We start from the raw sequence: 21,459 nt of genomic DNA on the forward strand, positions 1-21,459 counted from the left end.
AGCCTCATGGGAGTGTGATGCACCAGGGTGGTCTCAGCATGTCAGCCACATTGGGGGTTGGAGCAGGGGCTGGTCCCTGAGACAGTGGGACAGCCTCAGAGTCTCCGTCACACTGGGAGGCTGGTCACTGCCGGTGTCAGTCACGTTTGGGGTGTGATGGGGCGGTCCCTGCCGGTGACAGTCACGTTTGGGGTGTGATGGGGCGGTCCCTGCCGGTGTCACTCACGTTTGGGGTGTGATGGGGCTGGTCCCTGCCGGTGTCAGTCACGTTTGGGGTGTGATGGGGTGGTCCCTGCTCGTGTCAGTCACGTTTGGGGTGTAATGGGGGCCGTCCCTGCCGGTGTCACTCACGTTTGGGGTGTGATAGGGCGGTCCCTGCCGGTGTCACTCACGTTTGGGGTGTGATGGGGCGGTCCCTGCCGGTGTCACTCACGTTTGGGGTGTGATGGGGCGGTCCCTGCCGGTGTCACTCACATTTAGGGGTGTGATGGGGCGGTCCCTGCCGGTGTCATTCACGTTTGGGGTGTGATGGGGCGGTCCCTGCCGGTGTCACTCACGTTTGGGGTGTGATGGGGGCGGTCCCTGCTCGTGTCAGTCACGTTTGGGGTGTGATGGGGCGGTCGCCAGCTGTGCAGTCACACTGGGGGTGTGATGGAGGCTGGTGTCTGGCTGTATCAGTCAAACTGGGGGACTAACAGGGACTGGCGTCTGGGTGTCAGTCACACCGAGGGCAGGAGAGGGGCTGGTCCGTACTGCGTCATTCCCACTGCGGGGAGTGAGGGGGGCGGCCTCTGGCTGCGTCAGTCACATCGGAGGTGTCACAGAGGAGGTCCCTGGCGGTGTCGGCCACACCGGGGACGCGGCAGGAGCGTGTCACTCACACAAAGGGTTGTGAGAGGAGCTGGCCTCCGGCTGCGTCACTCACACGGGAGGTGTGACGGCGCTGGTGTCTGGGAGTCAGTCACAGTGGAGGTGTGACGGGGGTCACTCTCCAGCTGTGGAAGTCCCGCCGGGGGCCGGTCTCTGAGTGTCAGTCCCATGAGGGTGTGACAGGGGCGGATCTCTGCCTGCGTCGCTCCCTGGAGGTGTGACGGGGGCCGCTCTCCGGGTGTGTCGGCCACCAAAAGGAGGGTTTGAGGGGCACCGGCCTCGAGGCCTGCCGTCTCCTGGGGGCGGCAGCGAGTTGAGTCGGGCGGCCGACCGCGCGCGCAGCGGCTGGTGACGCCGGCGCTGCCCCACAGCCGGGCTGCGGCCGCCGATTGGTGGCGGGAGCTGTCCGTCAGGCCGGGGCGGGCCACGGTCGCGTCATCAGCGGGGGCGGTTTGTTTACCCCCTCCCTCCAAGAGGGTCGCCCCACAACATGGCGGCAGCCGGCCGGGCCGCGCAGGGCTGGGCTGAGTGCCGCTGCCCTCGCCCGGCGCGGGGGGAACGCGGCGGCCGGCGGGGACCGGGGTCGCGGGGGGGGGGGGCGCGGCCAGCGCCCGGCCCCGCCGCGCACGGTGAGGGGGTGCGGTCGGCAGGGGCTGCTGCGGGGAGGGCTGGGCCGGGCGGGCCGCGGGCAGTGTGAGCGTCCCGCCCGCCCATCGCCCTTTTGCCCTGGGAGGAGAGGGCTGGGCAGCTTCCCTCGCGGGGTTTTGGGGTCTCTGAAGTGCCGTCTTTCAGTCAGAGCTGCTCGTTCAGTTTCCTTTTTAATCAAAAAAGAACTCGCAGAGAGTGTGTGTTTTCCTGGGGCACCACTAAAAAGTCCCGATGAGGCTTAGTCAGGTAGTCCAGTAAAAACCCTTTATGCTGAATGGTTATTTGAGTAGACTATCAAATGCTTTTCTGAGTCAACCCAGTAATCCAAGACTTAGACTAAAAAACAATGACCACAGATCAAGGGTATGGAGAGGGCTGTTCAGGTGGCGATTTCTCCTTTAACTCTTTAACAAGCTTGTGTATGCATTTTGTGGGTTTTCAAAACTAACCGTGTGTAAGTTACATGTGCAGATAACAGACACATCTCCTCTAAAACCACAGCCAGTCGTTGCAGGAAGCCATGGAGCATGGCTGTTCTTGCATATGCAGCTTCTGTCCTGCACCATAAGGGTCAGCTTATTGCTTTGCAGACCCCTTTACAGGCTTGCATGTCCAGCACTTGAATTGACCTGTCAGAGTTGGGCTGGGGATGTTTGCAAAATCAGACAGTAGTTTTTGCATAGAAACTTGAGGATGGGTTAGTTCAATATGTGCAAAGGCAAATGCAAGTTTGAGAAAGTAAAGCATGCCAGAAAGTTATTACTTGACTACCCTGCTTTTTGCAGTCCTTGCTCAGTTTCTTCTTGTTAATTGTTCCATGTTCTTTACAGCTTGACTTTAGATTTTGTAACTGTGCCTGACTTTTGCTGTAGTTAGGACTTGTTTTCTCAATGTATTAGTTTCTTCCAAATGGCTTGTTTACGAGATGCCAGTTGACTGGGACCCGAAGACCTAGAAGATCCTGGCAGGCTTTGCAGAAAAAAGCATGCTATGATAGCAGGCTGGAGCTGGCTAGAGACAATGGAACGATTCCTTACTCCAGGTGATTTGAGAGAGGACAGCCTCAGAGATCCTGAACCTTCTTTTAATCACACTTTCAGCAGAGTACTGATGGAGGGTTGGCTGCTCTCTCCCTCTCTCTCTCTGGCTGTAGCATGTTGCACGTGGTGTAACCAGCTTTGGTAGGAAAGCACTCGTTGGGTGCTGTGGTGGTGGTCTTGCAATATCTCTAACAGTAAACGGCTATTGCTGGTCTTTCACCATCGTTCAGTGTGCTAAACGGAGCCCTGGGAAGTTAAAAGTTCAAGCTTCAGCCAAATACCAGTTAAGTGTCTATGAATTCAGCTCCTACTTAGAAGAAAACTTGGTGGTTGTTTGTTTTATGTAGAAGAGTCTGAAGCGCTGAGATGTTTAAAGTGTTTATGGCAGTCCTAAAACAAAGTAGCCAGATGTCAGGGGAGAAACCTATATGGCCAATAAAAATTCAAATTTGATGGGATGTGAGTTTAAACCCTTCATAAAATATATTAACCTCCCATTGTGACAGCAAGCAAGTTTGCACTTTTTAGCGAATTTAATGAAACATGGGAGTGTAGAGTCTAATCCTTTAAAAAAAAAACAGTGTTAAAAAAGGACTTCAAAGCAGATCTAACTGGCAAATAGATTACAGATACTCATCTGTCCTGACAGGCTCTTCACATTTAGAACACATAAAAGTGAGATAGCATAAATAAAAAGAAGGATTTGGCATCTATATATGTGTGTTGGGAATATAAATGTAGGACGGGTACAAAGCACCAATAATGTAATTTTAATAGGAATCATATATTGTAAAGAGATAGGTGTTTCACTTATTTTTCTGCCGCCTTCTCCTTAAGGATTACAGCTTATTTTTTATGTGTGCTGGAATAACTCATCAAGGCTGATGGGAAGGCCTTAGAATGCAGAATTTAATGAAATCATGTGCTTATAAATGCAGCATATGAAATAGAAGGCAGAGTACATTTTAAATATCTCAGGAGGAAAAATTAAAATATGTGCAACTTGATAGAGCTAAGTATATTCATCTGAAGACCAATGTACATGAAATAAGACCTCCAAATTTCATTTTTTATTTTAGTTTAAAAGGGAGACATTAGTAGAGTGGCCTGTTCTTCATTACTGAAAGCAAGAGCCTAGTTGTGGGACTGTGGTCATGAATTTATGAGTGTGTTGACACTTTTGTCAGTCTAAGTGTTGGGGTGTGTTATGTGCTGGTTTTATTACCTTGCCATAGAAGCCCTTTTCTGTCTCACCTCGGACCAACAACAGACGACACTGTGCATTTAATAGGGTTGCCCTGGGTCCTTGATCTAACCCATGAGACACCATTTGGAGTGTTCTGCATTATTTATTACTACTGAAGTATTTTCAATTAAACTGACATCTTAAATGCTAACTTTGCCTGGCAGGTAATGAAGTTCTTGTTTCTTTTCCAAGGAAGCTGACACGAAAGAAGTGAACCATGATAGGTCACAGGAATTTGTACTGCTTGTCTCCACAATTACTAACAAGTAAGCACGTATGGTACCATAGGATGGAGGCAGACTTGGTTTCTGTTCATGACAGTTGTCACACAGGTGAGGAGCACTCAGGTAATTCCAGACAAGCCTCAGAAGGGGGGGGGCTGCAAAGCCAGCCTGCAGCTGGCGGTGGAGGAAGATTATTCACCACCTTCTAGTCCTGGATGCATCCTGCTAGACTTTCAGTCCAACAAGAAATCCATATAGGACTGTGGTGCAAAGTAGAGGAGACCTTTGAAACTTTGCACTACTAGAAGCGCAACCACTAACTTTGACCTGCAGTGTGAAGATGAATGTTTAGAATGCTTTTTCTCTGAACGCTCTGGGGATCCTCAAGAAAGGATAAGTGAGGATGATGAAAGCATCATTCTTATTGATGCTTTTGAGGAGGAGGAGGACCTGGAGATGCTTTGGTCGCTTCCTCCATGATCCCTATGAGGAAGACCATCATTTGCTGGTATTACACCATTCTTTGGCAGCTGCAAGAGGAAATGCTGCCATTGTATCAGGTTGAAGTCAAGAGAGATGTGCAGTTGTTGGATATGATCAGGACTAGCTGGACTCATCTGGGCATCTATGCTTGCAAGACCGACGCGTTAAATTAGAGCTCTTGTGCACATACGGTCTCTAAGTTAGAGTTGCTGTCTAGATTATCAGCATGCTCTGGGGCTGGTTTTGCAAAAGTATCACTGTTAGGCTGCACAGCCCACTTGGCCAAAACAACTCATCCATTGCTTCTGTCCATACAGAAGAAATGTTTTAATATATGCTCATGTTTTAATATATTAGTTGTAATAAACCATGATTTGATTTTTTAAAAAGTGGCCATTCATCATCTGCACCCCACACAAGCATGCTTGGCTGTGGAGATATTGGTGCCGTATGTGCTTATATATTACTAGAGTTTTCCATATGAGAACTGGTGAACGAGGGGAGGGTTGCATGCTTACCTTCCATAAGGGAGGTGGAAGGGGTACGTGATTCTGTGCGTCTTGGGTCTAGGTGGAAGAAAGCCTTTACCCTGCCCAGCTACTGCATTGCAGTAAGAAATGGCTAAGAATTTTAAACTCAGAAAAATGATAATGAAAATCTTGTGAGGTTTTTTCCTTAGTTTGTGAGAATGGGAATGACGGTTCTTTCTCTGCAAGGTTCACCATACTAAGCAGCATGCGAGTTTCTCATGGGTTCGAGGAGTGTCATTAAAGGAATGTTGCTAACATGTAACTGCCTGATCTGAGGAAACTGAACTGCCACTTACTCTGCTCTCAAAAGTAGCTCGCTTTTCTGCGTGAAAGGAGTAAGTACGTTTCTTTTCCTCACCCTCAACTCCCAGCAGAGTAGTTTCTAGTTTCACATTTAGTTTTAGAAAGATCTGTGAGATCACAAATATGTAGAACTTGGGGCATTCTTATATACCATATTTGCATGCTAGTAATACACACTCTTGTTCATTTTTAATTTCAGTTCTGTATTTGCTGTTAATTGTCAAAGCCCATTTCCAAAACCTGTAGGAGTTTTGTTAAGAAAAGAGAGCAAGGTAACTGTCCAGTGTGCAACATAACTGCAGTGTTAAAAGCAGGAGCAATCTCTGCGAGATTACATGGTGGTGTTGGAGAGTAGTTGTGGCTGCAGGAAGAGCAGAACTGGTCAGTACGATAATGGGGGGGGACAACAAATGCAGAGCGCTGAGCGGACTGGGTTGGGGACCACTGGTTGTAGTTGGAACAGAAGCTGTTGGGAGCTTCCTGATGGTGCCTCCTGGAGGACTGGACCTTGGATGACTCCTGTTGAAGAGTTACATTAATGATGGGAATGTAAGAATGGACACGTGGGAATGAAATGTGCTGACAGGGAGTGCGAACAGGAGGGAGGGCTGCAGAGCCACAGAAGAATGAGAAGTCTTCCAGAAAAGGTGGTAGAGAAATGGTGAAGATTTCTGCTCCAAATTGGTGGGTAGGTTATCGGCTATAAGGGGTGGAGGAAAGGAGCCTGAGAAGGCCTCTGGACTGTGGTTGTACTGTGGCTTTGCAAAAGGCAAGCGGGATCCTCGGATGTGTTGGGCAAAGGACTTCCACTGGGAATAAGGAAATGATGCTGCCGTGAAAGGCCCTGGTGAGGCTTTGCTGGAGATACCGACTGCAGTTCTGGGCACCTGGTGTGAGGAAATACTCATTCAAGCTGGAAGCAAGACACAGAGGCCGGGGGATGTGGCCCGAGGCTTCTTTACAAGAGCAGAGCCTGTTTCTTCCGACAAAGCAAAGCTTGGCCGGGAATCCAGTCGCCACCAAACTTCTATGGGAAGATGCACAGTTACTGCCGCTGGGGGTGCGGGAAACACCCCGTGAACTGCTGCAGGCTGGATGGAGCAATGCACTCCGCACCCTCAGCACTCCGAAACGGGCCCCGGAGCCGGGAGGGGGGTCCCGACCCAGCCCCGCTCGAGCGGTGCCGGAGCGGAGGGGCCGCCCGCGTCCCCCCCCGCTGCTGGCAGCCGCCGGCCGCTGCGGGCCTTCGCCGCGCTGCGATTGCGCCGCCGCCGCCGCCGGGGGCCTCCGCGCCGGCGCGAGGGGCTGCGCGGCGGCGGCGGCGACGGCGGCGGCGGGGCGGGAGCGGCGCAGGTAGGGCGCGGGCGGCGGCGGCGGCGGCGGCGGCCGCTCCGCAGCGGCGGGGGACGGGCGGCGGGCTGCGCGGCAGCGGAGAGGGGATGGACCCCTGCGCCACGGGGAAAAGTTTGGGGGTTCGTTCTGGCTGGGGAAAAAAACCCCCAGGCATACACTTTTAAAATTTTATGGTTTTTTTTCTTTTATTGTTATTTTTAAGGCTACACCGTGATTGAACTATTCCCCCTCCCGCCCCGTGGAAACCGGACGGGCCTTTGTCAGGGAGTTTTCTTAAGGCAAGCAGTGCCAGCCTCTCTTGAAAAGTTTTTGCTTCAACAAAGGAAATGGCAGATGAGTGCCAGGGCTGGGGAGCCGGCGGTGTGCTGCTGGGGGTGCTCAGCCCCTTGCAGGAGGTGAGGAATAGTTCCTGTTCTCATGCGCTCGTTACTAAATTAATGGGAACGGTTGAAGTTGGCGGGTGACTTGAGCCATTCCGTTCCAGGCAGCGGCTGATGAAGAAGATTAATTCAGCTTGTTTTCTGTGGCACAGCAGAAGAAAGCGCAGCTTGTGTCTCCAATGAAGCTGGCCTTTCTGAAATGTGAATAAGACCTTTCACTTAATGCACATTGCTGTAGTGCCTTTATAACTATCTAAACCTACTGAAGCTAAATAGACAAGCTTTGTATTTACATAGGCATGGAAATACAGAAATGTGTACATTTTTACATATATGTTTTTGTATATATGTGCTTGTATTCAGAGAAGTCTTGCCCAGACAAAAGCAGTGAAGAGGAAGTGAAGAAATAGTGGGAGTAAAGGAAATAGGAAAAGTGGGTGCGAGGGAGAAGTGGGGGTCGGAGGAGCAGCCAAGCTATCCATCAGGGTGGGAAAAATGCAATTTCTCATCTTAGATTAGCAATTCAGCGTGAATGCAGGTTTAAACTAGGTGTCTGAAAGCTCCTTGGGAAGCTGCTGCCAACAGAGGCTGCTGGGACAAATCTAGAAAACCTCTTGCAAATCCATGCCTTTGGTATGGCATGAACCAAAGCATCTTCTTCACAAGAAAGCTTGTGACTCAGACAGGTATTTCTCATCAATTACCATCACTCATATTTTCTGCTAACAAGGCTGGTCTGCAAAGGGAGTTTACCCAGAGAATTTGAAGCTGTTCCAGTGGGCCAGCTCTGGAGGATTACTAGCTATGCTTTGAAGCCTGGGAGGACGATTAGTAAGCTTTCTGGACAGCTCACTCTTGCCTTTCCTTGCATATGTCTTCTTTGTATGGTGCTAGCTGGTAGTGGCTCAGGGACCCCAAATATCCTCAAGATGGTTAAAATAATGCTGGTCAGGATGGGAGGCCAGAGGCGCTCCCCAGCTCTCCAGACCCCCCTTCCATACATTGCTTCTGGTTTTGGCTGTTTGACTGACACAGTTTCTGGGTCTCATTGCATTACCTAACTAGTTTCTGAAAGAACACACCTTGTGACTGGTGCTCCTAGTTCAAATTTAGTAAGGTAAAAACAGGGATTAAGCATGAATCCTAGGAAAGAGATCTGTGGTCGGCACAGCTGTGGTGTAGGACTTTGCCCAAAATGTTTGCACCCCAGAGTTCTGAAGATTTCTCGTCTTTCGGTGAATTTAAAATGGAAATTGTTTATCAGTTTATATGTGTAGCGAAGACTGGATTATGATAGAGGATTTAACTTCATTAAATGTAGCCTGTCTGTATTTTGTTTGCTGAGTGTATATTTGATACATATATAATAGTAGATGATTGTGTTTCTTCTACTGCATAACTAATAGTCTGTCCCATTCTTATAATCAGAAAAAAAATCTTCATTGTGATAGCTTTATGTTAATATCAGAAAAATCACTGATTAAATGAGTGTTTTATTTTTTAGGGAGGACTGTAAAGAATGCTGAGAATGAGATGGACTTACCATGAAGGACCTGAAGCTCTTGGTATACACATCATCAGTGAGCTGCAGATGAACACAGCGTACGCCTCAGAGGATGGATGTGAACATGGACTGGGACTCTGAGAATAACATTTGTGACACAGGTGAGAAGCATTCAAATTATTCCAGAAACACCACTAAGCAGGTGGGCCATGCATCTAGCCTCCAGAAGGAGGTAGCCATGAATTACTCACAGACATGCAGTCCTTGTTGCAACTCTGCTGGACCTTCAGCAGGAGGTAAGCAGGAGCTTCCTGCAGAGTTGCAGTGTGAAGACAAAGAAACCTATGAGACCTACTACCAGAAACAAGGTGAGAGTACAGCTGGGGTATTTGTCCCCTCCAGTACCAGCTTTGACCTGCAGTGTGAAGATAAAGATTTAGAGCACTGTTCCTCTGAGCGGTCCAAGAAACGATGGAGAGGACTACATGACGATACCGAAAACACCGTTCTTGCTGATGTGTTTGATGAAGAGCTGGAGCCCGTCTCTGAGGAAGCTTTGCCGTATCGCTGCAAGAAGTGTGGTTCCTCTTTCCATGGTATGAGCGAGCTGCAGGAACATAAGCGAACTCACCTTGTGGAAAACTCATACCGATGTCCTGTCTGTGCCAAAGAGTTCTTCCGTGCGGCAAATTTGCGAATGCACAAGCTCATTCATTCTAGTGACAGGCCACACAAATGTCCGGAGTGTGACAAGGGTTTCATTCGCACGGCTGATGTGTGGAGGCACCTACGCAACGTACACAAGATAGAGCGCTCCATGGTGATCCTGGGAAACGGCATGGCTCGGAACCCGTGGTCGATAGTGCACCGTAACCAACACACTGTTGAGTACACTGATCAGCCTTGTGCAGAAAACCAAAAGTCTGAGGAAGACGACTATAAACCTTATGCCTGTCCAACTTGCGGCAAAGGTTTTGATAAGCCTAACCTGCTTTCCAAACACAAAGTGATCCACCGACAAGACAAGCCCTATAAGTGTCAGGAATGCGGCATGGCGTTCGTCCAGCTGCTCAGGTTGAAAAGACACCAGCAGACTCACTCTGGGGAGCGCCCTTTCTATTGCGAGGAGTGCGGAGGGACGTTCACCCGGCTGGCGTCGCTCCAGCGCCATCACCGCATCCATACTGGAGAGAAGCCCTACTCTTGCAATTACTGTGGTCATTCCTTCACCGAGTCAGGTACCCTACGGAGGCATGAGCGCACACACAAATTGGACAAATCTTAATTCTTAGTTCATTTGTGATTGTGGTCTCCTTGGTTGCTTCTTACCTGCAGGAGGCCTGCTCAGTTGGGCTGGAGAAAGCACTCCATTGCATGTGCTCTGGCCAGTCCAGACCCACTTCCCAGCAGTAGCTGACGTGGGGGAGTCTCCGGGGAAGATCACGGGGATCTCTGGAACCTGTACTGGTAGAGATTGCACTCACTGGTTTTAAACTGGCCTTGTATGAAAAAATAACCTAATTACCACTGAATAATGAAATGTGAGACTTGAGAAGACTGAAATCACTCACACATGCTAGCACTGTCTCAATTAGCTGAACTGACGATGCATCAGCTTGAGCTTTTTGTGAGGATGCTGTGAGACTTCTCTCTGCAGTCTTGGTCACTGGATAAATTGGCCCTGTCCTCTCAAGTGTGGTACCTCTTTGGCACTGGGTTTGAAGATCTGTTGTTGCAGGTCTTTGCTAAGTCAGAACAGTCCAGAGTTGTCCCTCTATCCCTTCTCTCCTTGCATTCTGCTGAGTTTTTCTTTCCATTACTTTTTTTTGAGGGGAAGTATCATGTTGGTTATTTAAAAAAAACCAAACAGCCACAAAACAGTTCCTTAATAAACTCAACAGTTACTAGCTGTATTTCATAAATGTTTCTATCTATGGGAGTATCGATCCCTTACGTACTTTCATGTGATTAGTTGAATTTCTGTTAATAATGGAAAAAGCTTTATTCTCGCTTTGACGGTGCATGTTCTTGGGGTGAGGGATTTGAATACACTTGTGTCTCTGATGGAACTGTGCACTTTAAATCTGTCCAGCTGAGTGTTACAGGAGGAAATGCTTGAGAACACAAAATTCAAAGAGCAGAAGACCAAATTTAAGCCACCTTTGCTACTCATTGTATAGGAGTCGTCTTCATTTAAATGTTTTCACACATAAGGAAGCTTCTTATAACAAAACCATGTTCTGTGTTCTGTGACATATCTGAGTACTACCCAAAGTGTCTGCCTGACTCTTCACTTTGATTTAGATTCAAATGGTTAGTGAAGAAAAATTTGCTTAGAAACTAGCCTGGCAGACTCAGGCAGGTGCTGCCAAATACCCCAAGGCTGTAACTTCCAAAGAGGTATGTATTGCCTCAGTTATGGCAGTGGGGTTTTTAACTTTGAAACTTAAAAATGACACTTAATCTACTGCTAACCACTGTGGTAGAAGCATCCAGTTTGTACTGAAGTTGCAGCCTTAATTTCGTTTTTGTGTCAGAAAGCTTTGCTTCCTTTCCCCTGCCAGCTGCCATAATTTCACTAATTTCTTTTTAACGCGTTCTGCCTTTTCAGCAGGCAGTTGCGCAGCAGAGTGAAAGTAAAGCTTCAGGGTAATGTACCTTTGCATTTACTACCAGGCTATTTAATGTAAAGTACTGATTGTGCCGTTTGTTTGCATATTTCATAGAGTAAAAAATGGTTATGGCTGCTCAGCACATTCCACCCATGCAACAGCTGAGCAGGCGTTTTACAGTTGTGAGTACTGTTGTGTTTGAAGTGAGGTCCTTGGCTCGGATCAAGCTGAACCACTGTCCACAGCAACGCTTTAGCTTGATTATGAATGGGAGACTAATTCTCCCAGCCTCACTAATGGGTCATTTTCATTCCTCAAAGAAGTCTCCAGATTAGGGAACTGATCTACATCCCACTTCATAGGGATGTGTTATGTTGTCTCTGAAATGATGTACTTTTGTAACGCAGATACCTCTGCTGGGATGACTGGACCCTGCGTGCCATATGCATTCGCTACAGCTGTGAGTGAGACTTCTCCAAACTCCCCTCTGCAGGTAGTTCCAGTATGATTTTAGGTTTCCAAAGGGATTTTGACGGGGCCCCTTGGCAAAGGGTTGGTCTTATCTGAGGGCTGCTTAGCCTCTCTGAGAGGAAAGATCCTTGCATGAAAAAAATCCTGTCTGAAAGGAGACTGTGGGTAAAGGAACTGCGAAGAGAGGTCATCAGTGCTCTTCTGTGGGGACTGTGTTGTTCAACACAATCTGAAATCACCTGGAGAGAGGGCAGATAGCTTCTGGAACGGCTTTGTCACCTTGCTATCATGCATTAAGTTTCCACCCTCATCGTCTAAACGCATTTTGAAGTTGTCAGCTACAGTCTCCCCTTTTCAGCATCCTGCTTCTCCCTTGGGTATGCAGTGCTCTTGCTGCAGGGGCTTTTAATATCCAATTAAACTGCACCACTATGCGCACCTTTATGTTGTGTGACTGTTATGCTTAGACAGCTGTGGTAATTGTGAACATCTAGTTATTCTGCTTTTTGGTGTTAGCAGTTGATGGAATTTGTACCCGTAAGAGCATAATGGTAAAAGTGTTTTGAACAAAGGTCTGTTTAATGGGAAGAGTAAATGGTTGGTGAAATGAAAACTACTAGGCTTAACGAAAAGGTTATTAAAAAGATACTTGCCTGGAAGGTTGGCTTGCATATAAAATGCTTGGATGTATGAAAGGAGTAATTAAAATGTGTGATGGTTTCTGGGAAAAGCATGTTGAACCCTCTTCAAAGAAACTTCCACTAACTCCTGTGCAAGCTACAGGAAATCCCTTGGAGCTTAATTTAACCCAGAGATCATCACTTCTGCACTTTACATTTTTAATATAAAGGGTTGGAAATCTATCCCAGGCCCTGATGTTCTCACAGTGTCAGTCTGAGTTGCTGATAGCCTACAACAGACATAGCCAGTGACGATACCTAGCTGAAACAGGAAGGGAGAGAGTGAGCCAATATACCTGCTCTACAGCACTGCTTCATTAGAGAGGTTTTGAAGTGTGTGGTTTTAGCAGAAGTAATTTTTCTTTGTTGAGAGTAGCCAGTGTATCTGTTAGCTCATTTGTGTCTGTAAAGGCCATGGAAGAAGTGGTTCCCTTGGATGCTGTGCTGTGCAGAGGACTTGCTCACAGACCCTCATTGCCGGGGCATTACGGGAAGCACTTGGACACAAGCACAAGGCTGAAGCTCTGAGCTAGGCAGGGGATCCTGATCGTGCGAGTCATTTTGATTGCTGGATGGTGTTTGTGAACAGCAGAACATAGAAATACCCTTTGCTCTTTGCTAATTTTCCTGTCCCCTCACTGTATCGCTTCTGCCCAACTCATTTCCATCACAGGAAAATTGTCTCAAGACTAAGAAGTTAGAATAGCTCCAGCAATGCAGACTTCTGGCCCTCACTGGCCTGGAATCACCGGCCAGTCCTTGGCAGCAACAGTACTATTTTCTTACTTTGTTAGCAAAGGTGTTGCATAGTAAATACACCCGTGCTTGTGGAGTGCAGATACAGCACCTTGGACAAAGGAGAAGCTACTACTGTACAGTCTTTCAGCTCCTCTGCATACCATCATTCTCCTTTTATACTGTTTGCCTTTTCCCAACTGGAGGAGTCTGAAGCAGGAGTCTTTGATGTAAACAGGGAGCGCTAAGCAATCCATCATTTGTCAATTAATCTGAGCAAAGGGCATTGAAATCTCTGGAGTAGGCAGCTTTCATTTAAAATGAGGCTTCATCATGTGATGATCTGCTTCTGATCTTGTAAAGTTTCTGTTGGCATAAGGAGTCCCCACTGTGGTTTTCCTACTTACAGACTAAAAATGAGCAGGGGCTGAGATCTCACCAACAGAACGGCAGATGAATAGCATTTCGCTAGGATAATATACTGGAAATAGAAAGGAAAACAATGTTTTTATTTTGGTGATCCCAGCTGCGTCTGATGCTTTGAGAAGTTAAAAAATAGTGGGCTTTTTTAAGGTTAGAGTCATCTTAAAAGAGCAACCACTGAATGGGAGCTAGCCTGTGAAGTGGGTAATACAGGTCTCTGCATTGGAGTGCAGCCCGCTTGTAAATTCACTGCAGGATGGCTGTGCTGCTGACCTGCCCCCTGCTACGTGAGAATATTATTTTCCAGAGGAGGTTGTGCTCAAATGAATGTGCTCGTGCAGTTCATCTAATGGCCTTCCTCTTGTTTATCTGCTAGAAGAAAACATCAGAGCTATCAACTCCTTTTCTCATTAGGGGTTTTATCTTAATTGTTGCTTATGTGCTTCAAATCTGAAAGCAGGAGTAGCTATTTGTTCTGAGCAGGTCTGTTTCTGTACAAGCTACCAGGACACATCTTGTTGGCTGCAAGCGATTCTTAAGGAGAAGGTCCCTGGGCTCAGAGCCATGCACAGGTAACAGGAAGGTAGCCTAGCTACAGGCTTGCCATTTAACAGCTATTCCCAATAACTACCTGGCATGTCTTAAAAAGGAACATCTTCCTTGATGCAAGGATGTTCTTTGTTTAGTGTGTTAAGTTTTACCCCAAAAGAGTCAGCGTGTTTTGCTGGCCTGCTTGCCCAGCCTCTGTTCTCCTACTTGAAAGAGGATGTGGTAATTTTCTTCCTCCTCGATACCTTGACCGTTGTTGCTGCTCCTGAAAATACTGGTGGTGTTGATGGCAGGGATGGTTTAGTGACTTCAGTGGGTTCTTTTGGATTGCCTGGTGGATTGACAGCAATTTAGAAAGAGGAGCTACTAAAACCTGAGGTGTCAGCAGTTGTTAAAGGATTTGGCCTGAAGACTTCTGCTTGGTAAGTGGTGTGAGTGATGGATGACTTATTTTCATTGTTTGGGAAAGGGAATTGGGAGAAGGTACGATTCAGCATTCGATCTCCCAGGCCCCAAGATTAAAGCCTGATCTAACTGACCTTCCTTGTGGGACCTCTTAGGAAGACTGCTAGTATGTATGTCTTAGTACTTGCATTTAAGAAGCTCTTAGACCAGTTGTTAGCTAGATTTCATATTTATACCTTACTTGTTTAAAAAGATGAACTCGCTTGTAGAAGTCTGTCTGCTGACTGTGCAAAATGGTTTGCCCCAAGAGCCTGAAAAAAAGAAGGCATTGACTTTTGCATTGAGAAGAGTCTGTACTCTGTAGTGAGGTTCAGTGCAACCCCATGGAAGTATTTCTGCTGGCACAGTGTTGCATCTGCTGGATGAAAGCTGACCTTGCCAGAAAGCACGGCTGTGTTGGAGCACTGTAGGAAAATCTGGGCACTTACACCACGCTGCCTCAGCTGCTGGCACCAAATCTGGGGACTGGGGATGTTTTTTACCTGGTGCAGTGTGCTTTGGGAGATGCTTCCTCCCCAGAGAGCTTGGAGGTTGGGGGCTGTGTGTCCCGAGTACTGAGAGATGGTTAGCTGGTCCCATCGTCATCTGCACGTCAGCTCCTGGTTACAGCACAGCAGCGTGCAAGCACGACAGAAGTGCAGTATGTGAGGAAGGCTGAGGTCCATGTTTGTGACTGTCGTCCTACAGGTTGAACCCCTTCTGAGACAAGGCTGCCTGCACACTCGCTGTGAAGCCTCTCACCAACCTTTGCTTCTCATGTACCAAAACTCACCCCTAGGGATACCTGCAGGCTTGGGTTGAGGTGCAGGAAGACACCTGTGAGTAGTTGCAAGACCTCATGTCCTACTTCACTTCTGAACATGTGCAGATGCACAGACCTTGCATACAGTAATAGACACAGAAATATGCTCTGCATCTGTACAAATACCTGGATTTGTTCAAGACCACAGCAGCACGTGAGCTAAAAGCACAAGAGATTTTCTTTTAGACTGTTCATGGCATATGTGAGTAGATAGAGAGTGTTTATTTCCAGTGTGTTCACCTGAGATATAACAGCAGCTTTAAAATAGCTCCAGGACAGGGAGGTTCATGTAAACACAAAGAATATCCCCAGTTTTAACTACATTATTTCCGTCTCTGTTTGCATATTATGACACAGCATCCAGTTTGTAATAATCAGACAGTAATCACTGCAAGACTGAAAAATAAAGCTAGGCTCTGCCCCCTCCTTGGCAGCCACAATACTATTACAATGCAAGCACATTTATATATCATCATTTACAGATATATTTACATGCCTTCAATAGCACTGCAGGGCCAGGTGGTCTGGGACTAGGGCTCGGCTCTTCAGCAGGTTTTTACCACCATGAAGGGCAGAATAAGAAATCCAGAAGCAACATCAAGCAATGCAGGACATCCTCCCACAGTGCAGGGGGGTAGTGCTGGCAGTGATGTTGTTGTAAAGGTCTGACCCACTAAGGCAGCAAGATGAAAGACCTCTCTGCTCCTCTCCAACTGGAAACAAGGACAGCTCCCTTTCTGGGCATGCTTCCTCAAACTGGTGTGATTTCTTGTGATGAAAGACAGCTGGCTCTGAGTGAGGAAAGGCTCAGCTTGATCTGTTTTGTTCATACTCAAAAGGGGGAAGCAAATTTGGGGAGCTTTTAGCAATTTCCAGTGCAGAGCCTTTCTGAGTGCATTGTGCACTCCCCTGTCTTTTGACCTGACTTCCTTTTTATTTCACAGTTTGCTATAATTGCTTTTTTGCTTCTCTCATCAGGAAACACCCTTGAGGAAGAGTTTTAAGTGACTCTTCTGTCTTGTTTTGTAAAGATTTTGCCGGCCGACTGTGTACAGACCTATAAAACATGACCACCACCCCTGGCAGTGGAGATGATGGAGTCAGCCTAGCATGCACCCTCCTTATTCTTCCAGATTGGTCCCCAAAACCCTTCCTGGAAGAGCTTGCATGCAGGAGGTTGGACAGGCTGAAGCAGAGCAATATGGACGCTGGAGCAGCACACACCCACTATGGTCCTGGGCTTCATCCCTCACCTGCTTACCTTGTGGGGGAAGGGGATACTCGTCCTAGAACCATGCAGAGCTCTCTGTTCTCTCTTCCAGGAGGTCAGTCCTAAATGCCAGCCCAGGGTATACTCAGCCTCGCTCTGCATGAGAAAGACTAAAATCCAGGGATACTCTGGCTTGGGAAACATCAGAAACTTTCCGGTACTGTTGTTGTCTCCTGCAAACGAACCTGGCATTGGGTTGTCATAGTGGGGGGGGTGGAAGGAAGGGCCAGAGGCAGAGGTGCCCTTGGGTGACGGCCTGAAGCATAAGCCCAGCATGGCTGCTGGAGGTAATGATGAGGGCAAGGATGACTTGGGGGTTGTGTCAAGAAGCATGAGGTCCATGTGAAGAGCATTCTGGGACTCTGATCTTGACCAGGCTGGCATCCAGTGAGCAGGCACTTAATAAATATCACTCTTTTAGCTAATGAGAAAGGTGGAAGGGGCTTTCTGTTTTCTCACCACGTGCCAGGGCCCTTGCTGCAACGAAGAGGTCGGCGAGGCACATCTGCTGTGTCCCCTGGCCATTCTTTCTCCTTCCAGGCCCACCTCTGGTCCCATGGGACACTCGGGTGTGGAGTGAATCTTCCTTCCCAAGACTGTGTTGCTGAGGTGGCTGCAGGTACCTCCGCAGCGGTTCTTGGAGTTGTGAAAAACAGCTGGGATGTCTCTTTCCAGAGGTGGCCAGCTGAGCTCTTGGGAGGAGCAGGCAGCGTGAGTCCTCTCTGCATGAGGATGTTCCAAGGTGGGTTCCCATAGGGAGAACCACTTCCCCTGCTTGAGAGGCTCAGATGCGGCTGGTACACCACTGTAACTGGTGTGGAAGCAAACAATGCTGGACAGTAAGAGACGCCGAAGGATGGGACTGCAGTTTCATCACGGAGCCACTCCCAGGCAGTTGCTGGGAAGACCTTTCAGGCAAGCGCTATAAACCAGAAAATGAAGCTCTGAGCCCTTCATGTGAATAACTTGAGCAGGGAGATCTGGTTGGCAAAACATCGTTTGTCACCAAGTGAGGCTGGATAAACCAGGTACCGACCACTAAATATCTCTGCTGTCATTTGGAAAACCCTTGGGATCTAGCATTTGGGGACAAAGCAATAACTAGCGATTAATTTTCAAGAAAAGAAGAAGAAAAAAAAAAGGCCAAAAATGCTTCTTGCCCTTTTGTTCTTCACAACAGATGGGTGAAAACAGTATGTTCTCAGCAGTAACTTTTTATTATTTCACAACTGCACATCTCTCTTACACTGCAAGTTAGAAATGTCAGTTTAATTTTCTTTTAATTGCCTCAGCTATCAGGTACCTGAGAGAAGCCATTTTTGCCAACTCTAGTCCCTGTTCTTGGTCTCAGAAAGCAGCTTATTGGTGTAGGAACACTCAGTGCGCTTCTGCTTCAGAAAGGGGCTCTCCCGAGAGGAGAGCAACGGGTGCAAATATTTTGTCTGTAATTACTGTATCCAGCGTACTCTGTGTGAAAGGGTTGTGTTTTGCAGTGCTCATATCATTGGCAGCACAGGAGGGTTTGGGCTTTGGTTTGGTTTTCCTTGCTCGTTCCCACGTGGAGTTTAAACCTGGTGTGTATTTGCTTAACCCACAGGGGTTTTGGGATTTTCACTGTCCGTGGAACGTGTGCGGCACCTTTGCATGGCCAGGGCAGGGTGCTCAGCCTTGCTAGAGGAATGGATCCCATGCCAGGCAAGCTGGCATCCTCTTTACCTGGAGGGATAGTGGTCAGAAATAAATAATGTATGAGTGACTGAGCTCTGCCTCTTTCCCCTGTGCTTGGTCAGCCTGCTTTTTGCTGACTGCCTCCTCCTTCCCCGCCAGCCGTGTACCGGGGGTTCCCTGGGGTGCAGGGGCACTCGCAGCCCCAGATGTGGTTTTCCCCCAGCCATCCCAGGGAGGTCAGGGCTACTCCGCACCATGCCGGGAGATATGGCGGTCCATGCAGAGGAGCTGTTGGGGTTGGTAGGGGGCTGCTGTGGAGCTGCTGGTGCTGCTTGAGGGTGGCTGCGGGCACAGTGGGGGCAGGCGAAGGGTCGCTCGCCAGCGTGGACCCGCTGATGCTTCAACATCTGGCTGGCCATGGTGAACGCCTTCCCACAGTCGGGGCAGGGGAACGGCACGGCCTCTAAGCGTCCCCTCTGATGGCGGAGCAGGGAAAGGGGCTTGTGGAAGGTGCAGTCGGGGCAAGGAAGGGTCTTGTTGTGGTGCATGTTGCGCTGGTGCTTGCAGAGGTTGGAGGAGAGGGTGAAGGCCTTCCCGCGGTCGGGGAAGCCGTAGGGCCTCTCGCCCGTGTGGGTGCGGATGTGCTTGTGGTAGTCCGAGGACCAGGTGTAGGTTTTTGGCACAGAAGGGGCACTCGCGGGGCTGCTCGCCCGTGTGCAGGCAGTGGTGCTGCTGCAGCGTGCCCTGGTGCGAGTAGGCTTGGCCCTGCTGTGCATCTCTCGGTGGCTCAGCAGGTTGCTGGGCTTCTTGAAGGACTGCCTGCACTGCAGGCGCTTGTAAGGATGCTCCTCCAAGGTGGACGCCTGCAGACCCCCCGGCCCAATGGCCTCTGCGCTGGCGAGAGCTGGTGCTTGCCGGGTGACATGGCTGGAGTGACCATCTCCGGACACCTCCCCAGATTTGCTGCCCAGGGTCACTGCAGTGTCCTTGGTGCCACAGGGCCCGGTTGTCCATCTGGGATGGGTGCTGCTGGCACAGGGGTTCCCCAGGGCTGGGCTTGCTACTCAGGGTATGGAGGCTTACCAGCAGCTTCTGCTTCCTGGCTACACTGTTAGCGTTGATGAAGGTGAAGGTTTTGTAGAAGACCTCACCTTCTTGGCACAGCAGGTCCACAGGCACGTCCTCCCTTGGTCCCTTCCCTGGACCACTGTGCTTGCTCTCCTTTGTTTCCTCCACATCAGCGTTGCCATCACCCTCCTCTCCAGGCAGTGCACGTCCGACCCCCTTTCTCTCCTCCAGGCTGCCACTGGAGTACTCCTGGTCCAGGCATTCCGGGCGCTTTGGGGTTGCCATGGTCCTCGCCTGTGTCGGATGTGGACACCTCTGAGGCTCCTCCACCTCCAGGGCCGTTGCTGTAGGGGACCTGGATTTTGGAGCAGGAGGGGATGACAGGCGAGAGGAGCAGAAAGCAACCAGGCAGCTGTTTCTTAATGTAGCTGGTTTTGTCTTCAGTCACATTGATTTATGCTTGGATCTGATGTCCTTTTTCCTTCTTCTAATGGCTACAGTGCTTATTTGAAAGCATGGATTTTCATTTTCTGCACTTTATTAACTATTTTCCTGCTTTTTTAAAATACAGAACCACCAGGAAACAAAATGCAGATGTTATTAAATTACAGAGGCCCTGATACTCTGCCAAGTTTCAGATCCGGTGGCTGTTTCTCGACAGCTAAGGAGCTCACATGTTACAATGCCAGGTGAGCAGTAGCTGCTTCTTCCATTCCTGGAGGGCCCAGTAGAGAAAAGAGCTTCACGTTAATGCAGAATCATGCAATATTAAAAAAAGTGGTCTTAATAAAGGTCACCTGGCGACACAGAGCATTTCCAGAGAAATAAAAATAGGAAGAGTGTGAGAAACCAAGGACAACGTCTTGGAGCTGTGATGGTGATGGTGAGAAAGCTGCCTGACAGCCTATGGGGCTGGCTCCGCAGAGCAGATGCCCTGCGTGCTGCTGGCAGCGGATGTGGGCAAGCCAAGCTGCCTCCTGCCCCTAGGCACGGAAGCAGCAGTGCAGCCACATTTCTACTCCCCTCTTTTATGCAGAACGTTTAAAGAGAATTAAAATCAGACCCTGACCACAAGCCAGATGCAGCCAGCAACCAGTGGGTTTCCTGTTTGTGGGACATGTAGTGCCGAGGAGGGAGGTTTGGCCCATGACAGTTTTGTTTTCACCAGTGCTCTTTGCAATTTTGCAAGCGGGTCAGCGGGCTCTGCCCTGTTTCATGCGCACGTGTAAAATGGCCCAAGGAGCTCCTGCTGCGTGAGGAATCTGAAGAGCAATGTGTATCTGCTCCCCATGCTGCTGCAAGGCTGGGGAGACGTGGGGAGGAGGGCACGTGAGCAATCGCTTCTCAGGAAGGCAAAAGCAATTGCAAACCCCAGCAGAGAAAGGAAGAAGCCCCATTCCTCTCACTGACAAGAGGCGCAGTGAATTACGCTTTGGATGCTGAATTCCTCTTTGGATGCTGATTTACTAGTATCCCCCAGCACCCTTGTTTAGAGGCTGCTGGATAGTTTGAAGCCAGCTGGCTGAGCACAAGCAAGCCTGCTGCTGACAGAGACAGCACTTGCGAGCATTGGGAAATGCCAACACTGCTTTTTTCCATTTCCTTGCTCCCCAAGGGAGAAGCTGTGGACAGTGGTGTGTGGGCTGTCCAGCCTGCTGCAGCACACTGCTGCAGAGAGGTGGGAGAGCACCTGCAGGAAAGCTGCTCACACGCACCCTGAGGGCAAACCTGTTCCCCCTGAAGCAGCTTTCCAAAGACAGTAACCCGCCCTTGGTCTGCAAGGTGATGTCAGGGGCATTTGGAGGTCTCGTTGCAGAAGGAGACGGACCCCAGCAGCCTCTCGCCTGTACCCTCTCTGGGGTCCCCCACCCATGTTGCTTCCCATCACCCTCAGCCCTGCCTGCCTACCTCCCTCCAGCTCCCAGCTCCGACTGGCAGAGCCTTACCTTGATGGGTGAGTATGGGTGGGCAGCCGGCCTGGCAGGAGCAGCACCCTGGGCCCCTGTGTGGGAGATGAGTGGGGCCGGCGCAGAGCACGCCATGCAAGCGTGCTGGTGTCTGGCTCACCCTGTTGTGTCCAGTGGAGCAGCTGTGGAGCCTTCGGAGGTAGGGCCTCTTTCCTCACCCCAACCTTG

The 21,459-nt window shown here is 49.2% G+C and overlaps 1 protein-coding gene across 8 annotated transcripts; it reads left to right on the top strand.

Annotated features, from left to right (window-relative positions):
• Positions 1–1,482: 1,482 nt before the first annotated feature.
• On the top strand, positions 1,483–18,279 carry LOC126041936 (zinc finger protein 431-like). 8 transcript variants are annotated; one of them, XM_049808363.1, is made up of 7 exons: positions 1,483–2,841; positions 3,997–4,136; positions 5,228–5,376; positions 6,900–7,092; positions 8,582–9,819; positions 11,601–11,686; positions 15,204–15,416. In XM_049808363.1, exons 5-7 carry the CDS (start codon positions 8,694–8,696, stop codon positions 15,315–15,317), a joined length of 1,326 nt encoding a protein of 441 aa, XP_049664320.1. In that variant the 5' UTR covers positions 1,483–2,841; positions 3,997–4,136; positions 5,228–5,376; positions 6,900–7,092; positions 8,582–8,693; the 3' UTR covers positions 15,318–15,416. The 8 variants fall into 8 exon arrangements, with proteins under 8 accessions (XP_049664320.1, XP_049664317.1, XP_049664321.1 ...); XM_049808360.1 differs by having other exon boundaries at positions 1,483–2,560; XM_049808364.1 differs by lacking the exon at positions 15,204–15,416 and adding an exon at positions 16,297–18,279 and having other exon boundaries at positions 1,483–4,136; positions 11,601–11,653.
• Positions 18,280–21,459: the final 3,180 nt, after the last annotated feature.

Source organism: Accipiter gentilis, chromosome 8, assembly GCF_929443795.1.
Source record: "Accipiter gentilis chromosome 8, bAccGen1.1, whole genome shotgun sequence".
NCBI lineage: Eukaryota > Metazoa > Chordata > Aves > Accipitriformes > Accipitridae > Astur > Astur gentilis.

What these genes read in the sequence shown, in the direction of transcription:
- LOC126041936 (XM_049808357.1), top strand. Translation starts at nt 8,694, where the DNA reads ATGGATGTGAACATGGACTGGGACTCTGAGAATAACATTTGTGACACA. An exon ending in TCATTCCTTCACCGAGTCAG is followed by an intron (nt 9,820 to 11,600) that starts GTACCCTACGGA and finishes TTTGTAACGCAG; the next exon opens with ATACCTCTGCTGGGATGACT. An exon ending in CTCCAAACTCCCCTCTGCAG is followed by an intron (nt 11,687 to 15,203) that starts GTAGTTCCAGTA and finishes GTCGTCCTACAG; the next exon opens with GTTGAACCCCTTCTGAGACA.